The sequence below is a fragment of the Passer domesticus genome, chromosome 2, assembly GCF_036417665.1.
Source record: "Passer domesticus isolate bPasDom1 chromosome 2, bPasDom1.hap1, whole genome shotgun sequence".
Classification (NCBI taxonomy): domain Eukaryota; kingdom Metazoa; phylum Chordata; class Aves; order Passeriformes; family Passeridae; genus Passer; species Passer domesticus.
The window spans coordinates 21193157-21220468 of NC_087475.1; the positions used below are offsets into that span (position 1 = coordinate 21193157).

Sequence of the window (27312 nt, forward strand, 5' to 3'; positions counted from 1 at the left end):
CCGCCCCGCAGCGCCGGCCGGCCCGGCCCCATCGGCGGCGAGAGAGGGCTGCTCCGCCCGCCCCCTCCCCTTCCTCCTCCCCCGCAGCCCGCGGTATTGTCTCACGCCGAGGCCGGAGCCCGGCGGCGGGGGGGCGGCACCAACTTGTGGCAACTTGGCGGCGGGGCAGACGCCGCCGAGCAGCGCGGGGTGCTGGGAGGAGCGCGGCGGGCAGAGGCGCCCCCGCCTCCCCTTCGCTTCGGAGAGAGGGCGAAACCCGCGTTTCAGCAGCCGGGCAGCCGCTCGCCCCTCCCAGAGAGCGGCAGCCCCGCAGCGCGATCCCCCGGCCGAGGAGGAGGCGGGAGAGGGGGGCAGCCCCGGGCCGGCCGCCAGACAAAGGCAGCGGCGAGAACGGCCGTGAGCCCCGAGTCACCCCGGGGCCGGGCCCCAGGCCGTACCCCTGACACCCCCGCCCCACCACACGCAGGGGCGGCCGCGCTACCCTCCACCCCCGTTCCCAAACAAAAGCGGCGAGCAGGTGGAGGGCGGGCTGAAGGGGCAGCCGGCGGCTGTGGCCGTCCCCCGGGCAGGGATGCCCCGCCTTCGCCGTGCCAGGCGGCGGGGGGCCGGGGCTGGGAGCGCTGAGGGGGCCGGCCCTTGCCGGCTCTTCCCGTCTCGCCGCGGTGTTCGGGGAGGGGAAACCAGGCAATGCCGGGGGCAGGTCAGGGGGCAGCCGCAGCGGGAGCCGAAGGAAGGAGGAGCTTTCCTCTCCCTGCCCGCGCTGCCTCCACCACCTGTGGGGCGGGAGGGGCCCGCGGGCTCCGGGCCGCGCTCTCCCGCCCGGCCCCTCTAGCGGCAGCCCCGCTACGGACGGGCCGGGCACCGGCAGGAACCGGCGGGAAACACAGGTGAAGCTTTCAGCAAAGAAATCCAATAGAGAAGAGATTTGGAGTGCCAGATTTAAAAAAAAAAAAGTTTGATGGCAGAGTGCGAGGCAGGACAAGAAGTGCTAATCTGAAGGCAAATCTTGGATGGGAAATAAATGCAGGGTTTGGGTTTGCCTGATGCCTTCACCGAGTTAGTGGTGAGGTTGGGAGTGAAATACTTATTTTTTGAAATTCTCGTGGTTTAATTGAATCACTTTATAGGAAGTTTCAGTCCTTTTAAATCAGGAGCAGACTTGGCCTGGAATACCAGTGTGCTAACATACAATCCTCCTTGGCATTTCTCTGCCAAACAGATCTAATTGAGGCAAATCTCTATTTTCATTTCTGAATGACTAATGAACCTCAAGGTACTTTTCCATGTAACGAGCTGTCTCATGGAGGTGCCTGGTTGTATGCAGTGGGATTTTAAGGTTTGTATTTTCATGTAATAGGTCGCATATTTTGCTTTCTGAAATGGACCATTGATTATGTAGTTTGTGCCTCTAACTCCTGTTTCAGTTTGTTTATTTCTCATAAAGCTGTCCTGCCTTGAACTTTTTTTTTTTTTTTTTTCTTTTTTTTTTTTTTTTTTCTCCCCTTCAATACTTCCAGGATTAGCTGCAGGATGTTTCTTCAATACCTAAAGAAAACTTTGGGTTCAGGATTGAGAACACCTGAGTTGTCAATCCCAGCAGAAGATTAGAAGACATCTACAAAAAAGAAAAATATATTATTAGGATGGTTACTGTTCCCTTGTGATTAAGGGACAGAAGGAACAGTGCAGGGGGTACTCAAACTCATGCATTCTTTTATAATAATCTGGCAAAATACAAACCTTATACCAAACCTAGGTATTGCATCAAGTTATTTAAGGTCTCTAATGACTCACAGACCCTCAGTCAGATTTCTTCTGCAATTATTTTCTGTCATATAGACAAGCAGAAATATAAGTAGTTTTCCCGATGTCCTGTCTCCAATTCTTGGAATCTGAAACAAAGTCTTCAGTTATGTTTGTGTAACATGTATCAAGCTGTCTTCACAGTAATGTGTACTCAGTAACATATAGCTGGAAGTTTTAAGGAGCTGCAGTATGCAATTTGTTTTCTGTGTGATAATGAAAGGAAGATACACTAAAGTTTAAACAATTATTCTGTATCCCCAAGTATGCACATTGAAATGAAAATAAAATAAAAGAGCTTACATCACTAATGAGAAGAGCAAATACTGCTACCAAAAAAATATCTTATCTGTTTATATCCCCCCTTTTTTCAACTGCCAAACATTAATTCTTCATCTTGAACATTTTGTTGCCCATAGAAATTCAAGATTTACATTACTGTTCTGGCTTTTAGAATTGGTCTTAAAAAATCAGTATTGAAGCATGATGGAGAAATCTGAGCACAGCTTTTAAAACTGGAAAATCTAGAACCAGGAACTGGCAGCCATTGAAAACTGTCAAACTCTGCTACTGTAATTACATCAGTGGAAGATGTGGACATGCTTGGGAAAGCAGTTGCCTGAAGGAGGAATATCTGAAAGCTTCACACTCCTTGTTAAGAGAGACCTCAGTAAAGAAGTTTCTAGCTAATGCTTGCTTAGAACCTGATAGACTGACTCAGCTGTCAAGCAGACCCTCAGTTTGTGGCTGACAGTTCAGAAATTAGACTTCCTTACCTTGAATGACACCTTTTTTACCTTTTATTCTTTGATGTTATCAATGTTACTAAGAGACCACAAAGTAAAGTTCTTCTTACGTATGTTTGACCAGCCAAAGCAATGCAGGAGTTGTTTTTTGTCATACTGGTCAAATTTCTGTCAATTTCTTTTATATCCTCCCTCTCTGTGAAATCTGAAGCTTATTCAGAACTCAGCTGGAGACTTGTTCTTTTGTTCTTCTTAAAATATTGTGATAATTTTATTACTTGAATTTCTGCAACTTGTGCCAGTCTTCATAAGGTTTCAAATAGTCATAAAGAACAAAGGATTTATTGAATAGATTCTAAAATATTACTTTTTATTTGTGTGATAAGAGAACCAATGGTAACTGTATTTGTCTAACAAAGGCCTCGGTGACCAAATTCTCAGCTTTTTCTCTTGCCAAATGTTTTCTGAGCACACTGAAGTTACCAATAGGAGGTAGAAATGCAAGATACATCAGGGTGCCATAAATATAAGAAAGGAAGTAACAGACCACTTTTTTACACCGAGGACAGAGAATGATACAGCTATTGCCAACAAGGTATGAAAGGGATCGTTTTGCATAAAAATGTGTGCCAAGGATACATGTATCAAAGATACTTCACTGTGATACATAAAAGTTACCCAAGAGCCTTCTCCTGCTGTGCAAAAGAAGCTATCAGGCTTAAGAGATGCTTCTCACATCCCCAGATTGTGTGTCCCTGCCCTGTGAAAACAAAAGCTTTCTGCAGTAAACCAGTCTCCTCCCATGGTGCTTCATGTTATCCTACTTTGATACTTGAAGCTTAATTAACAATTTGAAGTGAAATTTTGTTCTACAGAATTTATTCAACCTCCTTTCTGTTGCACATATTAAAACTCTCTGTTCCCTATTTAGAAGATAAGAAAACTGACCAAATTACTTTATAGCAGGATTTTATTTGAACAGGCACAATATGATGTTGAGGCACAGCCTGTTTCACCTTTGTGGCTGTACGAAATATATCTTTTCCTTAAGGCACGTCACCTTGCAGTGAATTGCACAGGATACCTGCAGGATGGCTCTAGAATAGGCTGGTTTACTCTCAGTCCTGAGGCCATTCATTGTGCTGGACATTGCAATGTCAGGAGAGCTTTTTTTTTTTTTTTTTTGCCTCCAGAAGCCAGGAAATTTGAGAGATGTAGATAGTTACAGAGTAAAGAACTGAGGTGAGGTAAGCCTTTACAGCCTCCCACTTTGTTACCAGCCCTTCCAGGAGCTAACCACCAAACACTGACAGGCTGGTGAAGAGACAAAGTGCCTCTGCCTCAGCCATACAAAATCAAAGGCTGATGCCCTGGAGCATGCATAGTACATTGACAATTTAAGTTCAAATGCCAAAACACAAAAGCTGATCCATGGTACATATTTTGAGAGAAATACAGGATCATGGAATGGTTGGAAGGGTTGGAAGGGACCTTGTAAGATTATTGAATCCAATGTCCTGTGGGCAGGGACATTTTTCACTAGATCAAGTTGCTTAAAGCCCCATCTAACCCAGCCTTGAACACTTCTAATGATGGGGCATCCACAGCTTCTCTGGACAACCTGTTCCAGTGTCTCACCATCCTCACTGTAAATTATTTCTTTGTGATACCTACTACCTCTTCCTTGCCTGTCCCTTCTGAGTTTATAGCCATTGATGGCAGCCCTCCAGTCATGCAATTCATATTCACCACGTTTCAGTAATAGTGATTAGACTGTAGCTTTCTAGTTGCACAGTGGCTTGCAGCTCTTTCCTGTTTCCAGCTCGAATGTCTTTGAAAATTATCATCACAAAGACCAAAACAACTGAAATAGTGATAAGAAGTTCCTGCCACAGAAGTGGATGGATTTTTTGATCAAGTAGTTCAAGGTTTGTCAAGCTGCTGTTGTGGAGTCTGAAAGTCCTGAGAACCCGGAGAAACAGGTTGAGTAGCAGCCCAACAGACAGACATCCTGGCATATCTGGGAACCAAGAGGCTTTCCTTTGGAAACCTGCCATGCTGCCTCTGATGGATTCAGCATAATCATGCTCTTCTGCAAAACACTTTGATTCCAACAAATTACCCATTTTCCCAGAATGAAAAATACCATGTTGTAAAGTTCCAGCAGGATGTCTCTGATTTAGGCACTTTAAAAACCTTTCCCAAGTGTGTCTTGTTTCTCCTGTATTGCAAGTAAGGCTTCATCAGCGCATAATTAGTGCTGGAGAAAACCTTAGAAGTTCTCAACCTTTCAGATATATAACTCAAATACTTGATGAACTCTTTATTTCTTTACAAATAAAACCTGTGTCCTTTATCTAAAGCTTTCTATAAAGCTGAAATGCATGAAAGAATACCAGTTTAGATGATGCCCAGATATTTGTCTCCCATGATGATTTTGATTGAAACTTTGTTCAATTCTTTCTTATTCTCACAGCACATAAGCTTTGTACCTCAGAGCAACTTTCTGAGGGTGACAACATGAACTGTGCAAGAAGGATGAGAACTGAGGCTGTGAATGGCCAGAGAAAAAAATATGACAATTTGCTATGGATAATACTCTTGATTCAGATCTTGAGACCTATTTGACCTGTAGACAAGAAAAAGGAGATGAGTCCAACACACTCCTATAATCCGTAGCCTTCTTAAGGATTTATAATTTTCACAATGCTGCATGATAAAAAGATTGAAAATCAAAGAAAAGAGCAACTCCTCATTTGGTTGCAGAGTCAGAAGATCGCATACACCTAGCAAGAGGAGATGAATAGGTAACCAGTTTTCCCTGGAGATGTAGTTTTCAGCTTGTAGTCGAGTTCAGGCACATGTTAAGTCCTGCCTTGGGCCATAGTCCCTCTGGTATCAGTGTATCTGTTCCTTTTCCAGTTCTTACATTACGGCCCTTAATGAAATTGTGTTACATCTCTGAGTACCACTTTACAGAGAAACCAAAAAGCAGAGTGAGAGCTCAGAGGTTGAAATACTGGTACGTGGCAGTCCGTACTCTTTCATTGTCAGCAGGCTGACTAAGCAGCACTTGGACACAGTTTGGGGGATAATAAGGGCCAGGGACCATTACTGTGAGGCCCTAAGGGTGCCATGCTTTTCTAGTGGTGGAAGAGAGTCCAGCAGCATATGCATATATACACTACATAGCTGCATTTGATCATATGTCTGTGCATTGCAGCTTCATTAACCTGGGAAATTTTTTTTTTGCTTCATGAAGTTTCATCACTTCAGTGAAGCATCATTTGTAATATTTATTCTTGCTGCCGAGTTTCTGATCATGGTACATTAGGGAGTGCTTTTCATGGTCCATCTTCTTTGATAACACTTGTTACATGATAGCATTCTCTGTACAAACTGTGCTGTGCCACTTACTCTTATGTACCATAAAACACTGACCCATTTTAAATACGTGAAAGATAGTCTCAGAGGCTAACAAGAGTCTTTAATGCATTTAAACTCTGATATCACAGGATGTTATATCTGAATTCTGTACTTGATGAAGATGGTCAATGGAGCCAAGTTTGTCATGGGAAATGCAAAGGGAGGGTTTCAAATGCTCTTTGTGCAGAGAATGCTCTGAAGGCTTTTAAAATGTAAGATAAATAGCAAGAAGCTGGAGTATGCATGAGAACAGATAAAAGCCTTGTAATCTGATATTTTTCACTTGGACTTTGTCTTCATTTGCTAGCCAGCCCCAAACAGACCTTTTTCTGCCTATCAGCCATGTATAAATAAATCTCTCGGTGCTTTCTATAAACAGACACAGTTTCTGCATTGCAACTGACCTTTCTACCCTCAGCTTGATTACACAGAGCATGAACCATGTCCAGGTGAAGGTCATAGGATGTAGAACCTTGTGAGAGTCCATCTAAGCATGCATAAGGCATGAAGTATATGGGGTTTCTTTGTTGCAGTGCCATAGGAGTTTGCCCTAAAGCATTAGGTGTGCTCCAGAGGCTGTGGTCCAGCAATGGCAGATGCAGGATATTGCATGAATGTGGTGGCATTAAGGATGATGTAATGAATTGGGTATGTCCAGGAGTCCAGGGGGCAGAAGTTCTTTCTGTGCATGCCATCTCCTCACAGACTGCTGTGACCCTTTTTGCTAAAGGTAGGTGTGGTTTCCTCTCAGTTCTACTAATAGAACTGTTAGTGGTTGATAGGATATTTGAGGGAATCCTTTTGAGTCATGCACATCAGAAAAAGTGCAACATTCAGATTAGCTTTCCCTGGCTCGTGTTTGGCTTAGAAAGGATGAGGCTGTGGAAGGTACTGTTTCTTTAGCCTGAATTTTGTGTAAAGCAGATTCATGGCAATGGAGCATTGTTAATAAAGTCCTGAGGAAACAGCTTTGGATTGGGGGGTTATTGCCATCTTCTGTGTTTACATAGATCCTGTTAGAACCTCAAAATTTAATTTCTTTTGTAGGTTTGAATTTGTGGAGTACTAAAGGTACACAGAGGATTACTCTCAGAACACTGATTTTCTGAAGCTGTTTTAGGACCAAGCAATTTCTTGGAGTTGTGCTCACAGGAAACTGACTAATAGAAGTAGCTGATGTAGCCAAGCTGTAATATAAAAGTGTAGTGTAGCCATATTTCTCACCTAAATGTCAACTATCCAGTACACTGCATTGGATGCTCATTACTTTTTCCACCCTGGACTGTGGAGTCCACCTCTGACAATGAAGTCGTGGTCTTTAATCCTGAAGAGCAGAAAAGTCAAAGGAGTGGATCAGAAATCCTTTCTGCACTACAATGTTTCTGCTGCTATTACTGCATTTCCTCTGGATTCTCTTAGCAAGCTAAGCTGTGTTTTTTAGCTATCTGCTCATTTCAGAGACTTCAAAACAACAGTTTGTGGAACTGAAGGTTGCAACTTTCCTTCACCCATTCCCAGGATGCTGCAGGTCTGACTGCTGGCCATGCAACCACTGCAGAGTTAAAAAAGCCAGTGATGTTCATCACTGGGTTTCCAAGAGGAACATTGACTGGTGTCTGTGGTCTGGACCTGAACTGTACATTTTGTCTGAATTCCCTTCAGTTACACTTGCTTCCAGTGTCCAACAAGACCATCTAATTGACTATGGTACACTGAGATTTTTATCAATTTAATAGAGCCTTGGAGAGCTCTTGCACTGTAAGAGCAGTGAAGTTAGTGCTGAAGTATATTTTGATTAGACTACATAGACTGGTCTGAGGACACAGGTTTTATGGGAGAAGTTTTTTGTGCTAATGGGCTTTGAAAATATAACTACTGGGTGGTGGGAGATGTAATCTAACAAGATCCAACCATCTAGCAATTGTATCAAGGATATGAGTGTCCTACTTAATTTCTCCTGAGAGAAATTATTCTTCCTTTGGAAGACACTGAGGGCAGGATAGACATTAAACTTTTGTAGGTCGGGGTACATGCCTACAAACATTACTATCCAATTTTTTTTCAGTATCACAGTATGTGAGAGATAATATTCTTTCCTTTCACAGTCTTCTTCATCAATCAGTTCCTATTCAAACTATGTCTTGTAGTGTGCATAGGTATGGGACAAGGTCTCTTTATTACACATGAGCTGAAACTGGGGTATCTTTTTGTTCTGTGAAATAGTGTAACGATGGCAATGACTAAGGGTGGAATTTGTTGAGAAATAAGGCTGGCCACAAAAATCCATCTCAATGCAAGTTCAAAGACCGCAATATTCTCAGCATTGGCATAGAGAATTGGGTTTCTTTTTTTTCTTCTAATCGATAAGCAAAAGTAATTTTCTTCAGTTTTCTGGATACATTTATCTACTCAGTTATTTTGTACTTCATCTGCATAAATCTTGTTCGCTAATTTAAATTCATTAGAGGCACAGTTTAAAAAACTAATTTGCATATGTTTTTTCACAAAAGCCAGGTAAGATAACATTTCCCTGGAGAAGGTATATAGTAAATCAATAAAATACAAGTAACTCGACTGCATCAGTCAAATACACAGTTATTTAGGTGTTCATTTAATATATTTATGTTTTTATTATTTGGGAAAACAAAAAGAACTCAAATATTATTACCTTTATGCAAATGAGATACATTTATCTCAGCCTTTGAAATTAATATCCACTATCCTTAAAAGTAAATTATTATTTTACAATTCTATAATTATATTTAAAAGACAGAGGGAAGGAAAGCAATGCCTCTGTTTTTCTTTCACTAGTTTTTAATGGAGTCAGTAGCTGTTATAATCTGTTATAAGATGTTGCACCTTGAGTATCACTATTGTTCCAAGATCCCTAATTTTACAGAAAACTAGAAATAGCAAGAATGGAGTGTGAATTTCTCCATTCATTTCAGTTATGCATTAAGTTAAAGGTTTAAAATTACCTTTTAAAAACTAGTACAGCTAATTATGGGATGAGCATATCTCACAGTTTTTTCCAAATTAAATCTAATTGCAGGAGGTCTGGGTAGATAAAATAAAGAAAGATGTTAAAGCATGTAGAAGATTGTTTAAGGAACATTTTGCAGGACCTGTTGGAGAGATCATAACTGCATCCATTGAGCTTGAAGGCAGACCTAGCTTTCTTCAGTTTGGGAAATGTTATGTCAGGTAATGTGTAAAAGACTATGAGATCCTGAACAAAAGTATAGTTTTTACATTTGTGAGGCAGCTAAGATCTTCACTGGGACCTGTCAGGCAGTGATGCATTGAACCGTACACATAAACAAAACCAAACTATCCTCTGTCTCTATATCCACAAATTTCCTTTTCCTTTGTAAACCAGTGCTGTAGTCCCTGACTTAATTAAAACAGTGATTAAAGTATGTGCAGCTGCACACTCAAACATAAGCCATACCCACACTCCTTAACAACAGAAGTGCATGCCTGTCATATTTTTGTAAACCTGTTGCTTTCCCTTAGAAGCAGAGAAGCCAGTGTTTCATCTTAAAGATTGTAATGGACTGGGATGAAACATTGTGTTCTGGGTCCAAGAAGAGAGTGAGTAGGTATTTCTAAAAGTATGGAGCACATAGCTGTTTCCAAAGGAGCACAGTATTGTTCTCATCCTTAAGCACACTGTTGCCAATGTCCAAAATCGTGACTGGAATTTTCAATGTTATGCAGTGTTGTGCAATGTTGTACTTATGCAGTGAGTGTGATTGATTACTATTTACAATGCCAGGAGGGGGTTTTTTTAGTGTTGCTTGTACGTGTGCTAATGGTTGTCTCCAAGCTACATAATTTGCTTAGTTGAGATCCTGTCTTGGTGCAGAAATGAGACATACCTGTCTGTCTTTCTCATACACCAGCAGAAGTGGGAATTGTGTCAATAACTTCAGAGAGTAGGGAATTAGGACCTGTAGAACGATGCAAGTTTTATAGAATACTAAATAAAGGTCCTTAACAAGACAAAATAACTCTTTTCTTATTTCTTTCCCTACTTTTCTGCTTCCTTTGCCTTTGTCCCCAGCTTTTATCCTCTTATTTTCATAATCACAAGAAGCTAAATTAATCATGAGTATAAGACTGCAAAACCAGCTTTGAATTTCTTTGACTGTTCTAACTCTCTATACTTTGAGCCCAGCAATGAGAACCAGAGACTAGCTAGCTCTTACTAGCTGAGGTGTTGCATGGCTCATTAATCTGGCAGATGCATTTCCCACTCAGCCTCAAATGTTGGCACATTTTAGACACTTCTACTTCTATCATGGTAAATATCAGTTCATTCATGGGTCACTTAATTTTACTTTTTGCTTTAGGTATGCTACATACCTAACGTATGTGCTTTGCTTCCAATAAAAACCACATACTCCCTCTGAAGAAACTATGAAATCAAGTCCTGAGAAATTACAGGAAGGAAGAAACCAAGAAGAAGAGGTTAAAAAGCCAATGCTCCACTCAGAGGAGTAAATCAATAAAAGGAGGGGGCACAGCTGACAAAACTGTGGCAAGAAGAGAAGGGATGTATAAAAAAATTAATATCCCGAGTATAGGAGTACAGTTGAGGAATGAAAGTAGTTTCAAAATAGCTGAAAAAAAGGGAGAGAGAAGTTATAATAATAAAATGGTAAATCATTTGGGCAGAGTAGAAGATCATGGTCAAGATCAATGAAAACAAATAATAAGCAGAAAAAGCAAAATACACAAAACATTCCTAGCTGTAAGCTAGAACAAACAATCAGGATAATGACTTGACATGCTTTTCAAATTTTTGAAAGAAAGAAAATGGCTACGGAAATAGCGAAGGGAACAATTTTAGAGACTGATAGTAGGAATGAAAGTCTTCTATTAAACAGATTCTCTCTAATATTTCAAAGTAATAAGTACTTATACTTCTAAGTATAAGCCAAGCAATATAAATTTTCTTTCAAATCAGAGAAAACTTTTTTTTTTTCATTTATGTGTCTTTAAGCTGTATATGTAGCATACGATGGCTTAATTTTAACTAATAATCTGTCTCTGTGGATTGTAATTCCTTAGTTTTTTAGTAGCCAGCTAGGTTTCAATGCAGTATCTTGACAGAAATGTGGCAACTCCATGCACCACTGCTCTAGCAGAAGTGGAATAAATCTGAGGAGTCCCAGACTTGTACTGATGACAGAGCCTTCTATTGACAACCTCAGCATGAGTTTATTTTTCTGGAGCAGTGCAATCTGATTTTGCAAACTTGCTGTCACCAGTATGGTTTTGTATACATGGTAGCAACAAACTGTGGGATTGCAACATCTAGGTCACTCACCAGTCCTCATCCAAGGAGCAGGGAAATATCTGTATGCTGGAAAGCAGCAAAAACACTTGGCAAAACGTGCAGCTCAGCTGCCTGCGTTTCAGAGTCTTTGATGACATGTATGCCTAAATTCTCATCACGGTCACTGGAGCCTCCTCAGCTCACCCTGTGCATTTATTTTCAGGAGATCTGAACAGCTCTCTAGACAAAGTCTACACCATAAGCTTGGCTGCCTAAGACCTCAGCTGACTGCTGCAGGAGTCCAAACACCTTGCTGATGTATGGCCGTCCATGTGTAGGAGTCTGGCTTTGCAGGCTGACACCCTGCTCTTCGAGCGCCGGCACCCGAGCAGAGCCCTGGGAGTCCCTGGCAGCAGGATGGGTGCACACACACCAGGCCTGGCAGCTTGGGCTCCAGCTGCCCCCTCAGCCCTGCCACCAAAGCCCTGCCACCACTGTCCAGCACTGGGAGGCTGCTCAGCCCTACCAGCAGGCTGATGAGCTTGGTGGGGTTTGTTCTTTTGCTGGGATCGAGTGTATGAGGTCTCTTGGCTAATGTATGCAGCAGGCACCATTTCACCCAGGGCTGCAGTTGTTTTCCCTGCTGAGGGCAAACTCACTGTCTTCGTAAACACTACACACAAAACATTCCACTGTTATTCAGTAGCCCCTCATAATTTCTGCTAAAAAAATAAGCTAGACTATTGAGGGAAAAAAAAAAAAAAGGTTAGGTAATTTGTTCTTTTAGGGTCTAATTATAAAATCCATGACTGTGTTATTTAACATGCTGATGACTTTGAGCCTTTGGCAGTGTTGCCTCCTGTATTTCCTGAATGTGTCCCTATAAACAAGTTTTCTGAAAGGGTGAGGGCTGATACAGGGAGTTTGAGACTTAGTTTAAAGGGAAGAACTACTTTTTGTGTTTATGATAGTATTTGTTTGCTGTTGTATCTGGCAGGACCCTGTCATAAAAGATATTGTCAAGCTTATAAAGGAAAAACAAATATTGCAGGTCAAGTTCCTGTTCTCATATTAAATCCTTACCAAATTAAAAAAAAAAAGAAAAAAAAAAAAGAGAGAGAGACAGAGAGATATGTTATTGAGAAATCCTAAGTCCTGGAATTTTCCTTGTCAAGCTGATCTAATGCAGGCAGTACTGACTAAAGAGAGAATTTCTTTGTGCTTGCAATTTAAATAGCATGAGGTTAATATTTTCTTCCCAAGTGTAATCTCTTTCTACAGTGATAAGTTATCATGTTTCTAATTTTATTTACAGAGAGATGAGAGGGTTGGATCACTAAAACTGAGATTTGGGTGTGAATTTATTTCCCTGCTCTTCCCTGTAAAGACTGGGACTGCTTGTGTCTGGACTCATCTTTCCAATTAATTTGAGGTAATTAAAGGGTGCTGTGTGGGATGGGGCTAGAGAGAAACACAGTTAAAATGTAGTGCTTCCACTTTGGCATCTGCATCCTTATTTATTTTAAATCATCTTCTATGCTCTGATGAGTTTAAGTCTTCCTGTATCACATACTGTGCAAGCAGAAATATGTGAGTGAACTGTTGCCAATGGCTCTGAGCGAGCATGGGGCATGTTTCAGATTACACTGTGGTTTCTTGTTTGGATCTGATCTCCTTGCTAGGAGAGGCTGAGAAAGGCAGCTCTAGGGGATTTACTTCCAGCAGCAGCAGCAGCAGCAGCAGCACATGATCCATCAATCGCGTGATTCTCACCACCGAGGACTAATGGGGAGGGTGAAGGAAAAGTGAATGCTGCCTTGGGGAAGCAACAGCATTTTCTTCTGCTCGTGGGGCTCCTCCACCAGTTGGATGTGTCATGGCTTCTCCGAGGTTAGAAACCTACTGCTGCCCAAACCGGGATGCAGCCACACAGCTGGTGATGAACTTCCAGCCTCAAGTCTTCTGTGGAGTCTGCATTGGCAGTGCCTCCATCAGCCTGCTATTGACCATCCTGCAGCTCCTGCCAAAGAAGGGACAGAGCCCACGCAAGATGCCCAAAGCTTCCTCCTCCTCCACCATCCTTCTCCTCATCTCCATTTGTGACATCCTTGGAGGTTTAGGTAAGTGCCAGCTTGATGTCCTTGCCATTGCTGTAACAGGTTCTTTTTGCTCTGGAGTACCACAGACCTCAGAAGCTGGTGAGTGGACAGCAGAGATTTCTGAAGGAAGCATGCTGTTTGTGTTCACAGATTTGGACTAAGTGAGATCAGGAAATTATGGGTCTTTGGGGAGAAGGTTCTTGTTTAATAGTTATACTGTGGAAGTGAAAGCTCTTGACAAATCTAAGCCAGAATCTCTGTTTTAAACAAATTAAAATCTAGAATGGCAACTGCTTCTCAGACTAAGGTATAAAAGTGGAGGTGAAGCAGCATATAGGATAATAAGTCTGACATAAAACATTTAGCCAATCCATAGGATGGCATTTGAAAACCATTGTCCTCTATGCCCTCAATCCTTTTGGCCCAAGTGTGCGTCTTGCTCATGTGCCAGCTACATCTCTGGGCATATCACATTGACAAAAAATGGGTTTGACTTGCAGCTGCACACAGATCATGCTGGACACAGGCTTTTGAAATGTGAGTAAAGGTACCTTATCAAGGACAACCTGCTACCCAGACCCTGGCAGATAGTCTGGAGGAATAAACCAATGGAGACCAAAACAGAATGCATGAATCAAAATGAAACTAATATGTCTTGAGCTGTCCCATCAGTCATTTGGTAATTTTTCCCATCAGTCATTTACTGTCAAATTGGGCATAAGTTGTCATGACATGTGCTATGAAAATACAGGACAAGTTTATTTCTACAGCAGCATTTCCCCCTCTCACATTAGAAATAATAATAGAAGTAGTGCTGTTTTGTCTCACTGGTGGGGGCTGTGTGTGAGTTTGTGTATCTATTTGTCTGTGTGTCTTTGAGTTTCATTTCTCTTCCCCTTCCCACCCAGCCAGGTTCTCCTACAGTACCTAATAAGTACCAATACTAAACCAAAGATTATAAAGGAAGTAAAGAAAGATATGTGGAAAATACATATGTGCATGCACCTGGAAAAGGTCCTTTCAGTCAGATGAAGCCAACAATAAACAAAGTTATTTTTCTCCCTTCCTCTTTCACTGGCAAACTCAAACTAGTTATCCATTGTTGTTTTTGTATTACACTCACTTTTGTGGGTGGAAAACAGTTCATTCTTGGTGGGAAACCTGGTAATTTTGTTCTGTTTCCTGTTGGTGCTTTATTTCAAGCAAACCCAGAAAACCTCACTAACAAACTTAAAGTTCATTTTTAAAAATATTATTGTTGTTACCTAGTTCAGAAGTGCTGCTTTTGCTCAGTCCTGTGACAGAGGAAAAGGGCTGCTTCTAAATTGAAGGCAGAGAAAAGTGAAAAATAACTCCTTTTCTTCAATGTGGGATTTTATAGAGAAGTAAATATTAGTGTACAAATATATGCTGGTAAACAGTTATTTAGTGTTTCATGTCAATCTCTTAAATACTACCCAGTTTATGTTAAGGAAGCATGTGACAGCATCTCTAAGTGAGATCTTAATCGATGTAATGTTTGAAGTCCCAGCAGCTTCCGACTCTTGGGGCTACTTTCCCTGACTGATCACACTGACATTTAAATAGCACAGTTGTCCCTGCTGTGCTCCTCTGCAGCCGTCGCCTTCCTGCAGACGCACGAAATCTGGGCTGCGATGTGAAATATGTGGCCAGGGAAAAGCATGTGACTCAAATCACACCAGCAGATTCAAAGCATTAATACATTTCTTTCTTTAGGTATGATCTTCAGGTCAAGTGTATGGCTGGGCTTCCCAGGCTTCATAGCTAACATTTCTGTGGTGAACGGGACTGACGTGTGGCCTTCCACTTTCTGTGTGGGGAGCGCGGTAGGTACCGAGATCATCCCCCCTTTCTTCCGCTCCAATTGAGAGCCCTTCCACAGGGGGAATCTGAAAGGAAAACTGCTGTATCCAAAAGGAAATGTGGCTGTGAGTCAGAGCCTGGATATGACGGTTTCAGCCTCTGCCACACCCCTGCAAGTGCATTCATGCCTCCCTCTGTGAGCCTGGGTCAGGGCAGGCAGGGTGCTGCTGGTGCTGTACGGTGGGGAGGGATGTAGGGCAGCTGGGTCAGGCTGATCCCACGAGTTCTGCCGTGTTCACTCTTCACAGGAGTGCCAGGGGAGTGGAGTACGCCAAAGTTAGGAGCATGGAACCAAAAGGATATAAGCCACCCCAAAAGAGCTGTGAACCATTGTTTGGGTTTGTGCTGGCACAGCACCACGAATGCCTCAGTGGCTCCGTTGCACTGGCAGTGCGAGGTTATCTGTCCATCCTCTCTGTCAGAAACTGCAGCCTGTGTGGTGCAGCAAGGACCTCCCGAAACCAGCAACTTGGGTAGCTCAAATTAGCTTTTGTGGCATGAGAGTGTGTGTTTTAGACACAGAGGGACAACAGGAGAAATATACTCACAGCCACAAATCTGCTGGCAGAAGGTCTGTCCCTGCCATGTGGGATTTCAGCTCAGATTGCTGGGCTGCATCTCAATGACTGCATCTGGCCAAGTCTAATTAAGTATCTTCTGGGTTAAAATGCAATAATAAGAAAATGTAAATGCATTCCAAAAGTACACATTGAAACTCAGTTACAAATTTTATAATCAAAACACTGGGAAATAGAATTTGAGCTTACTGTAAAAGAATAAAGGTCACATTTTTTACCAAAACATTGACAATGACAAGTAAGACAGATCATCACTTTTCCCAGATGCAATAGGAATGTGGGATCTCCAATGAATTAATGCATGAGCAATAGCAGTATTAGCTTTGCAATTCAAAGTTCACGATGCAGAAGGGGATAGGTTGCATGCAAAGAAAATTATTCAGCTCCAGTAGTTTTAAAACAAAGCAATCTGTGCCAAATTGAACTCACTGTGCTTTATATGCCTATATAAAAGCAGCTTCAAACAGGATAGTTTTGTGCAATGGACACAAATATAAATTGTATGCATCTATCAATTCTCAATTCTATTTCACATCTTTAAGTTTTGCTTATGAGATGCAAATGTTGTTTTTTTCGTTGAGAAAGAACAAACAATCTCAATATTGTGCAGCAAGAATGTCCTTCTCAAAACCCATTCCTCCTCATGTTTCATTTTCTGGCCCATAACACATAAAAATGTATTTTTAAACATGACAGGGTACTCTATGCAGACTGTTTGTTTTTCATTTGAATTTCAGGTTAGATGGTGAGCAGCATAGTGGTCTACCACAATTTTTATTTTCCCTTACTTATGCTCCAGGAAAATGCTGTAATTTGAGTCATTTTAAATATAGATTCAACTATATTGGAATGAAAAATAACCCTTCTTCCACTCATTTCCACTAATGTATCTCATGTGAGTTAATAAAATGTTTCCGATTCTATTTTTTTTTTTTAATTTTAGTGCTATTGTTTTATTTGTCTTAACCACAAGCCTATACAAACTCCAAATAGTGAAACTTTTAGACAACTCCCTTGAATGGTTTGCAGAGGGCTACCCTTTCAGGCACTGCAGCAAGCTAAAAAGTAAGGTATCATATGAAGCTTTAGGGTTTAAGTGCATCTGATTTATATTATTTTTGGAGACAGTTTCATCCGTGTTGGATTTTCTGAAAAGACACTGCAGTTTATTTTTGCATATGTGTGTTTATGGGTAGTAAATTGTGCATTTTCCAACTGCAGCAAATATGTAAATGTGATGATGGAGTTACATGAGTGCTATAGGTAAAGTGCATTAGAAGGAAGACTGAGATTTTGTTTTCTGCCTCTGTGCACTAGGAAAATATCATGATGTTTGAATTAAATACTGATAATTCATGCCACAAATTACTAGAGGTAGGGTCTACACCCATGGTGAAAGGAAATATTTCCCAGCTTGATTTGCATTTTGGAGGAAGGAGTGCTAGCTCTCTATTCACCAACGTTTGGCTCAGTAACAAGTATGTTGATTTCCAGATGTAAAATGATGCTACTATGGAGCTGTGATAAAGGATATTCAGATAAGAACTGAAAGACAGCTTGGAGGGAAGATAGCGTGAATATTAAAATACTCCCACACTATTACAAAGAGCCAGCTCCTATGGGGAAGAAATGTGGAATTTATATACAGTGGCAAAGAAAGGTCACTTTTCCTATATAAGCTCATGGGAAAAATGCATGGGGTCAGCTCAAGAATGCTGTGGAATTTGGCTTGACTTGAACCTGTTTGCTTTGGATTTTTATTGAAGAAATCACTCAGGGAGTTCAGTAGGTATATTCTTCCAGAGTGTGAGTGATTTTCTCATTAATGAGTTTTTTCTTGATAACCATCTTGTGCATGGAGAAAACACCCATCACATGCAGAACTCACAAATGCATAGGCACACTGTGGTTGTGACTGACCTCAGTTATATTTTTATGCCTCAGCTACTGAGAAACAACTGCAATTTTAACCTAAAATTAAAACATCCTTGCTATAAATTTCTTTGGGCTTCACTTACCACATTCAGGTTAGGAACAGAGAGGTAAGTGACAGGTTTTCTAAATCAGAAAATAAGCTGTGAAAGCAAATGCAGTTCAATTTACTTGACCCATAGGCTACAACAGTGCTGTTTCTGTGACTTTGAGTACGATTTCATACTTCATAATGTCATCTGTAATATACACACATTTAAAGAACAAATAAGCAGGCCAAAGGTTTGAGTCCCTTCTGCCCTGCAGAAGCAGCTGTGACATTTGGCACTTCTTTCCCCTCTAGATGTGGATCCAGCTGCTATATAGTGCTGGCTTCTGGTGGTTGTTTTGCTATGCTGTTGATTCTTACTTGGTGGTGAGAAGATCAGCTGGACTGAGGTACCAGAGCTAAAGCTCTGAATTTGTTTTTTTCCCTCCAACATTGTATGTCTCTGTTTGCAGCTATAAGTGAATCTTGTACAACCATCTGATGCTCATATAGCTACCAGGTAATGTTAGGGATCAGTGGTGTTCTAAGTGCTTAAATTGCCAGGGCAATGCTCAGATACTGATTTATGTCCAACTTCAATTTAAGTGTAACTGAATTCATTTAACCTTTGGAAAAATATGGACCAAATTGTAGTCTATAAACTTGATGGCAATGAGAGAACTATTTTTGTCCCTACCCTGTGTCTGAAATTGATTCTTGCAGCAAAAATACATGTTATACTGAAAATGAAAATTACACTATAAAACTAGGGGGAAAGTGCTGAACTTCATACAGTTAATTTCATATAGTTAATTTCATTTTTTTTTCTTTTTCTCTGATATTTTATTTTATACATTTCTCAGTTAGTGTGGTCATTATTGCCCTTCTGATCACCCTTTTAAAATCCCTCAGAAGAAAAAGATGTATTTATCGTATATTTTTCTGCAATGCCTGTGACAGAAGCGCCTAAACCCTTTGGAAAGTACTGTGCTTTAATGCCAGACAGAAGAAAAGAAAAAGATGTTTTTAAGTTGGTTGTTAGAAGAGCAAAATAACCTTCAGTTGCTGTTGCTAAAAGTGGAATTACGTGACTCTGTTCTCAGATGATACAGGGCAGTCACATACTAAGGCTATGGTTCTTCTGCAGGTGTAACCAACATGAGGCTTTTTGAGTTAACTTTGCAAAATCAGGTTTATCCCAAACAGCCTAAAGTCCCATAGTTCTTGTCAAACAGCTGGGACCTGCCTCCTTCCCCCATCCCTGTTAACCAAAAAAATCATATGTATTTGGGCTTGATTATGAGATCAGAGTAAACACCAAAAGACTTTCTACAAACACAGATCTGAATCTCCCTAAGAAGGGAGCAGTATCCAGCTCTGAAAGTTAAACATAATTTTCTACAAATCACAAAAGGATGGTTTATTTGACTGTTCATTTCCATTCTTAAATTTTAATATGTTAATTTGCAGGAGAAATGAAAGATGCAGAGGTTCCTTCTCAACAATAAGGGTAGGGAAGAAGTCTTTTCCCCTCCACCCTACAGGCTGGAGGGAACAGGACTTCCATGTGCAATCCTGAATAACTGCTTTGGCTCACTCTTTTTCTGAAGGACTGCCCTCCTGCAGGACCCACCTGCTTTCCTCTTAGTTTCATGTATTGCCAGTGTTACAATGCACAATTTCCTGTCTGTAAAGCTCTTTTTCAGTGAGGGTCCTGTTTTTACCCTGCCATGTGGGAAGTGTGGTGTTGGATATCTTTAATTGCCTGTGGTGTTTGGTGCTTGCAGTACCATTGTGCTGTACCACATGATGACATGGGGCCTTGCAGTGCTGCTCTGCGTGGAGGGGATTGCTCTGCTTTACTACCCCTCTCTCTCCAGGTAAGCAGGCTCTGGAAACAGACTGAAATCGTGGCACTCTCTGGTCATTTGAATGTCTTCTGGTCAGCTTTAGAGACAGACATTCAAAAGTTGAGAATTTTGGTCTTTGCAAAGGATGTCCCACTGATCATTTTCAGTGATTATGCTCGAAATACCTGCCTGGACTTCAGGAGACCCTGAAGAAATATCCAGGCAATCCAGGCACTTGGGCATGCTGTGAAACAGCTTCTCTGAGACACCCTTCTCCCACTCCTGGTTTTAGCTTTCCTTTCCATTTGAGAAAAATCCACAGTCAGTGTGTGTTTAAAATCAATTTCATATCCCATGTGAACTGATGGTAAAGGTTCATAAATCAAAGTTTTTGCATCTGTTTGCTTAATTTTTTTTTCAAGTTAAAGGTGGCATAGATAGAATAGCCAGAAAAGTGAGCTGTGGGGGAAAAAAAAAAGCATAATCTTTTAATGATTTCTTCTCAGCTGTGAAAATGGCTTGGAACATGCAATCCCACATTACGTCACAACCTATGTCCCACTCCTGCTAGTGCTTGTGGCCAACCCAATCCTGTTTAGGAGGACAGTATCAGCAGGTATGTTCCTGATGGCCAGCATCAATCAGTCTGTGTTATTTAGCAACATAGCACTGTAGAAAGTCATGGCTTTGTACTCAGTGATGTGTGACAGCTCCTTGTTAAATCATAAAGATACAGCAAAGGGTGGGAAGCAGTTGCCTATGGAAGCGAAGACACCATTTTGATGGGAATTTGTCCTAGAGACAAATTCTGGTGATACAGGAGCTCTTCTGTGATTAACCTCTAACAGCAGGTGGGCAGACATTTCCATGTTATTTGATTTAAAGCTTTTGAGGCACTGTACCCTGGATGCTTAACTCTGCTGCAGTTTTGGTACCAACGTCGAATTTTTAATGTAATTTATCCTAGCTGGTGAGATCTGAGAGTTCATTTAACTTCTTGGCAGCCCTAGAGCAAAAAATGTAATAAAATGTGATCAGAATTTTGTCACATCTGAGATTATAAAACAGATGGGAATTATACACAACTCAGATGGGATCTTGATGTTCCAGTTCAATTTATTATCCAGTACTTGGAAGAAGTGAGACTGAAAAAAAGTCACAGATTCAATGCATTCTTTACATGTAATATGATCATCGCTAGATGTTTGCAGTACCTGAATTAATCTACACATTGATTATATAAAAAAGCTGGAGAAAATCAAGTATTCTTAGTTCAATCTTTATTCCATTCATTCTCTGTCCCTCAGCCATACTCATTTTCAAAGAAGCAGTTGTTCTTTTAAGAAGTCATTCCCATAAAAAGTTGTTCTTTGCATATTTGTGTTTGCATTTTTATATTCCTTGTGATATCTGAACAGTATGTGACATAACTTTTTTTGCTGACAATCCATCTTCATGTTTTAGAGGTGTAGCTAATGCTCTGTCAATGGCACAATGAAAAACAATGTGCATAATAGGATAGAAGAGTCTATTCAAACATCACATGATAATTATAAGCACATAATTATATCACACATTATATAGAAGGTACATGCTACCTTTTGTTATGAAATAGAATTACGTTGATCATACTATTTAATATTTTCAGTGGGATTGAGAGAAAAACAAATAGTGGGATATCTTTCATTTTAGGAATCCAGCTGTGTGTAATTATTTTCCTAAGTATTAGGCTATATGCGAGATTCCTTGAAAATTGTCCTTCCAGCTTCTGAACAGCTGCTGGAGAAAAATCCATCCATTCCTTTGTTCCCTCTTTCAGGCCTCTATCTTCTGGATTTTTGTGCCTAAACTAACAAGATGTGCATATATTAATGAACATATTGTATACTTTTCAGTTGCCTCCTTACTGAAAGGGAGACAAGGAATTTACACAGAGAACGAAAGACGTCTAGGGACAGAGATCCAGATGCGCTTCTTCAAAATTATGCTGGTATTTGTTATTTGGTAAGAGGTGCATTATTTTGTTTTAAAGGGCCTTTTTTCCTGAGGGAGAGAGTCAGGGACAGGAATATAGACTGATGGGTTGCTTCATTTGTTTGTCTTTATGCTTGGAAGGGAAGGTATCTAAGGAAGAAGCAGTTCTAAACTAGTTCACAAAGGAGCTGAATCACTCACAAGGCTGTGAGGAAATGATAAAATGTTTAACCAACAGAAAAGCAAAAGCAACAAGAAACAATAGCAAAAAATTCCCAATAGGTTGGGCATCGACTGAAGCTGTCTAATAGAGCAGGCTCCCAGCTCTGTGGGCTGATGGCTTTCTGTAATCAACATTTCTCAGAGCCTCTTGGCACCAAACACATCACTGAGGACCTACAATAAAAATGCTTCTAAGTCTGGCTTCATGGCTCTGACCATGACCATACAATGCAGCCACCTCTGTGCTCTGCAGTTTTCAAGTGTCTGAAAAACATATGGATACTGACTGGAAAATAAGGAAATGCCAGAAAAGAAAACTCCATTTCTTTTTTTTTAATATTTTGTCTTTCCCCATGAAAATAGTACTTTGGCATAGGATAGGAAAGAGATAGGGAGGCAAAGAATGGGACAACAAGAAGTGGAGTGGTGAAGTGAGAAGGCCAAACTTAGCAGTCTCTACATCCCACTTAACTTCTTTATACACAGGTGTATTAATGCATGTTACATTGCTTTAACAGGCTGGGCAGGGAGAAAGGCTGCCTCTTTTATCTTCTCTTGGCTGCTGTCTACTGGAGTGTTCTGAAAGGAAATGATTGTATTTTTTGGGGGAATAACAGTCCTCTTGGCTTGGAAGTGAAGTTTCCAGCGTGAAGGGTGGGGTAGCCAGCAGAGGAAGGAGTGAGAGGCAGCAGTGAGGGATCCTGCAGCATGGCTTCCTGGAAATTGCTGAAATAATAAGGAGCAGAGATTCAGCCAAGCTCCCAGGGCTGTGGAAAGAAAGAGCCCAGAGGCATCACAGAAGTGCACTGCAACCTAAGGGATGGTGGCCAGCTTGATTATCTGGGAAAAAGCATGAAAGGAAAGGCCAATTTCCCATGGACATTGTGGGGACATTTGTTTATTTCCATTCTGTCTCATTCTGGACTTTCTTAATAAAAAGTAAAATCACAGCTCTGGTTTAGGATTTTGCTCTAATAAAACATAAGCTCTGGAGTGTAAAACTTTTCTCAAAGGTTACTGGAGGGAAAGACTGAGGCAGTCTCATCTCAGAGCATAGGGAAGATTTCCTTCCATCCCAGAAGTCAAATATAGAATGCTTTAGTCAAAGACAGCAGGTTGGGACAAAATAGGATAGAAGAGATGCCTACAGATTTAGGAGGGGAGAGCAGGAGGTTTTACATTGTTAAAAAGATGTAATTGTGCAGAGGATAAATATAAAACCCCTTAGAAAGTATGACATGAAAGCTGATGGTTTCTTTTCTGGATCTGCAGTACAACTATAAAGAAATGCTCCTCTCACTGTTTAGATGTCATAGGAACTTATAGACATATGCTATAATCTCTATTTAGTGTAGAACATACTCCGTTTCTTTCAGTGAAGGAGGCTTGATTATGCTCATCCTTATCTGGAAACAGATATTGCCTTTATTCAAAATAATTGTTAACATTTTCAAGGATTTAAAAGTCAACTTTTGTGTTGCTTTTTGGTGCTTTTGAATGGACATTCTGGAAGTCTTTAATCTAACCCTGAAATTCTAACTCCAGCTGGAAATCCTGCAGTCTGTTACAATGACATGTGCTTATATTTGAGCTCCTTGTCTGTGAGCACAACTCTTCTAAGGCACGAGCAAAAGAAGTCAGCATGCATGATATCCCATTATGGATCACACTTCCTTCTCATCTCAATTTTATTCTGCAATTTACTGTTCTGCAGCAAGTTAAAATGATCATGTTTTTTTTTCTTATATTAATTTATATTGTCTAGGCCTGGGAGAGTAGGTAGGTCCAGTTCTTGATTGTGATCTCATAGACCTATGAGTCCCTTCAGATTGAGATTTAACAAGAAGTCCAACCATCTTGGACTTGATTATCCTAGAGTTCTTTTCTACCCTTTATGATTCTATGATTTTAAAAAATCTTACTGTCCTTAGAGTGATTTTAATTTCTATAATTTGAAGGTAAAGCATATTTTACCTGCACATCAATATATAACTGACCTTTTCTTCTTTGCTCCTGCCATAGCTGGTCATCCAATATCATCAACGAGACCCTTTTGTTCTACCTCGAAATGCAGCCAGATATCAATGAAATGCCCCTGAAAAACATCAGAAGTGCTGCACTGATCACCTGGATTATAATGGTGGGTTAGCTGTGACATTACTTGGGCTTAGAAATCACTGTTGTGAGACTGGTGGAACAGCAACTGCATAATGTGGGGTTTTTGATTTTGAGGGATATTAACACTCTGAAAATCAAGGAAGAAAAGCAGAAAGTAAGAGAAATGAATGAGCAATCAATGGGAGGGCTTTTCCCATGTAAACTTTGCCAAAAAATGTCCTAGAGGCTAATTTCTCCCATTTGCTGGAGTATGCAATCTCTCTGTGAGAGATCACTACCCATTTTAAGATCCACAAGAGATAACTACAACAAATTATATCCCCACCTTGCTAAACTCTGCCATAATGCAAGCTGAAAAGTTTTAGCTCACAATTCCTGAAGGTTTCCCAATTAAATGGGCATTTCATGGAAATTCTCCATTTGCAACTAGGGTGGGGTTTTTTAAATTATTATAAAGAATGATTGCATCTTATGCAATGAAATTTGGATCATTATTTGGGAACAAATAGGTGAAAAATCATTCACACAAGGCACCAAAAATAGCTGTGAAATGCTGGTCTCTTACTGTAGCTTCTTTCTCCAATTAGAATATTTGACAAGGGATTTTTCAGAGGTGACAGTGCAGGTTCATTTTCCTAGAGAATTTATTCTGGAGTTGTTAAATAGATATAAGGCCTGAGCATGATTTGTGCAATTAAGCATTTGAGCAGTTTGGTATTGAAAGATTAAGTGATGCAACTGATGTGATACAACCTCCTTCTCCTCTGACAAGGAGTGAACACATTCATGTGACAGGGACCTTGCCCTTGCTCACCTGGAGAGCAAGAGATCAAGTCTGGGCACTGATCTGTGATTTAAAATGGCTATAAAAATAATTTCTTTCTTTTCCTATGAGAAAAATAGAAGCATATAAAGCCATTAGTTCGTTAAGTCTCTCATGGCACTGGAAACAGAGACAAATTTTTTGGCGATCACTTGGGATTTTCTTTTTCAGTGCCTCTCCCTATTTTTCCATCCCACTTTGATGGACATTTTCACTGGCTCAAGAATCTAAAGCAATTCCAGACAGATCAATTCCTGCTATTTTTAAAGGCAGGAAAAGCTTCACTGTCTATGCTAGTGTCTCCTCTCATATATTTTACTTGGCTTGTAATTAAAAATATACATGACTTTGTGAATAAAAAAGTCCAGAAAGTTAAAAACACACCAAGGGATTGACTGGCTAAACTTCATGCTAGAAAATAATTTCATGCTTACTGCTTACTGTTATAGCCTCAGCATTTTAGAAAACAGGTCATGGTACTTTTCTCTTATTTGTTTGTGTCTGCGATGGATAATTTTTTATTTGAGTGCATATAGTGACTTTTAAAGTCAGCAATCTTTCAGTGAAAGGGAAGTTTTTAATACAAGCAAATCATTCTGCTAGAGTGGAGGATGAAGCCTTCCTTGCTGGTGTAACTCCTCTTGCACTTCTCTTTCCCAGGGGGTTCTTAATCCCATGCAGGGCTTTCTCTTCACATTAGCTTTCTACGGCTGGACAGGATGGAGAGTGGACCTGAAATGGCGGAAAAGAGAAATACCCTGGGAATCTATGTCCTCATCAACTGTGGGGGAAAATGCCTATCCCTCACCAGTGAACTACCAGACCAACATCCATGATTCCAAGAAGATCTCAACAACTGACAGCCAGCAGACCGACGAGGCCATAAGCATGTTGTCTGAAGGTAACACCAGCAGTGACGAAAGATTGACCAGAAGCTCTCCCATCTACCAGGGCTGGTAGTTTCTATGTGCAGAGCTGGATCTAACTTTCCCTGGATCTAACTTTTCACATTGTCAATACTCACAAAACCACATCAGTGTGTGAATCATTGTACTCTGGAATTGGGTTTGTGCTCAGTGGCTTGATGTCATTTCCTGTAGCTTGTGACACTGTGTGAGACAGAGAGATATGGAGAGATGTAAACAGGTATAAAGGCTTGAACCTTTTTTCAGCAGGAGTATATATCTGCAATGAGATTTGTTACTTATGATTGATTTTCATTCGTTTTCTTTTATTCTCTTTTGTAACCTCCTTATGGTAGAAGAGTCTTTTGTTTTAATAAATGGACTATTCATATGTTGGGTTTTTAAATGTGTTGCCTTGCCTGTCTTGCTCAGCATAAAATTCCTCAACCAGAATTACAGCCCTAGGATTTCTGAGGCACCATCATTTACAATCTTTACAGTCTGGTAAAGCATTAGTGACAGCAGACTCTGACTTCAGCACAAATATTTCCTGTTTGTGTTGACTCTCACTGACATAGTCTTCTTTTAGCTTGTGTATGTGAATTTTTGGTGTGGTTTTATCTAGGGAGCTGAAAGGCTTTATTTAAAAAAAAAAAAAATGAGCCCGGCACAGGCTCCACAAACACTTCAGAACAAAGATTCCAGTTCATGCCGTGTTCAGGAAAAAATAAACCCTCAAACTATTTTTTAGTACGGATTCAGTCTGGTCTTTATGTGTACTTACCTAACAGGACAGTGGCTGCTGGGGCAGGTGCATTAAGAGACAAAATTAGCATAAAACACTTCCACTCTCTGAGTGCTCATCATAAAACAGAGCAAGCAGAATCAATAATCCCTTCTCTGAGGAGTTCTCTGTTTTATACCTTCATGTGCTGAATGAAGAGGCATTAAATCCATTTTCCTTATCTTGTCAGATACATCTCTTTTTGTGCAGTGCCCAAGGTACCTACATCCAAACAATTAACCAGATTGGTTGAAAGTTAAGAAACAATAATGACCATGTCTACCCTAAGCTTTTGACTTCATACCAAAAATAGAAGTAATCTGATTTGTCTGCACAGTTTGACTGATGGCATGATGGAAGCTCCTTGAGCCCGAATAATTGCCCTCCTCTTTTTCAGCATGGGACCAGGTCTGGGCTTTAAATCCTGCTCACATCCATTTTGGCTGAACTTTCTTGGCTGTTTCTACCTGTTTCCAACTCAGCTCAGTTTCAGCTATTGTAAACAAAAAAAATTTAAAAATCGTAATAAAAATTAAAGGCAGCTGAAAGGTTAATGCAAAAATAACATGAGGCTTAACTTCTTGGGTTACTCAGGGAGGTCTCAGGAAGGTTAGAAATTCAGGATCAGCAGAAAAAATACTGAAAAATATTGATTAGCTAATTAAAATAAATCAGATTCTTGAGCTAATTGTTTGATGCAAAGGTGTTAAACAATGATTGGACAACTATTTAGGCAGATCATTACAGAGCTGTCCTTGTTTTGTGGCAAGTCTTTAACATTGTGCCCTTTGGAAACCTTTGTGGCTTTATGGCTTTTTATTGCTGCTCTCCTTGTCAGAACTACTGGCAGATCACC

The 27312-nt window shown here is 40.5% G+C and overlaps 2 protein-coding genes across 7 annotated transcripts in view; one reads left to right on the forward strand and one right to left on the reverse strand.

Annotated features, from left to right (window-relative positions):
• The window catches only part of SHROOM2 (shroom family member 2), a 116144-nt gene extending 115743 nt beyond the window's left edge, over positions 1-401 (reverse strand). The window contains exon 1 of the mRNA XM_064407732.1: positions 1-401. The gene's annotated coding sequence lies outside the window, so the exon portion shown is untranslated.
• On the forward strand, positions 401-26325 carry GPR143 (G protein-coupled receptor 143). 6 transcript variants are annotated; one of them, XM_064407736.1, is made up of 14 exons: positions 401-887; positions 1518-3144; positions 4372-5356; positions 6509-6705; positions 7023-9179; positions 12575-12691; positions 12942-13379; positions 15096-15205; positions 18096-18190; positions 19568-19660; positions 20137-20246; positions 21526-21634; positions 23849-23966; positions 25428-26325. In XM_064407736.1, exons 7-14 carry the CDS (start codon positions 13136-13138, stop codon positions 25725-25727), a joined length of 1179 nt encoding a protein of 392 aa, XP_064263806.1. In that variant the 5' UTR covers positions 401-887; positions 1518-3144; positions 4372-5356; positions 6509-6705; positions 7023-9179; positions 12575-12691; positions 12942-13135; the 3' UTR covers positions 25728-26325. The 6 variants fall into 6 exon arrangements, with proteins under 6 accessions (XP_064263806.1, XP_064263805.1, XP_064263809.1 ...); XM_064407735.1 differs by having other exon boundaries at positions 4372-4477; positions 5026-5356; positions 6509-9179; XM_064407739.1 differs by having other exon boundaries at positions 6509-9179; positions 13155-13379.
• The last annotated feature ends 987 nt before the right edge of the window (positions 26326-27312 follow it).

What these genes read in the sequence shown, in the direction of transcription:
- GPR143 (XM_064407736.1), top strand. Translation starts at nt 13,136, where the DNA reads ATGGCTTCTCCGAGGTTAGAAACCTACTGCTGCCCAAACCGGGATGCA. An exon ending in AGAAGATCAGCTGGACTGAG is followed by an intron (nt 18,191 to 19,567) that starts GTACCAGAGCTA and finishes TGGTGCTTGCAG; the next exon opens with TACCATTGTGCTGTACCACA. An exon ending in TAGGAGGACAGTATCAGCAG is followed by an intron (nt 20,247 to 21,525) that starts GTATGTTCCTGA and finishes TATACTTTTCAG; the next exon opens with TTGCCTCCTTACTGAAAGGG.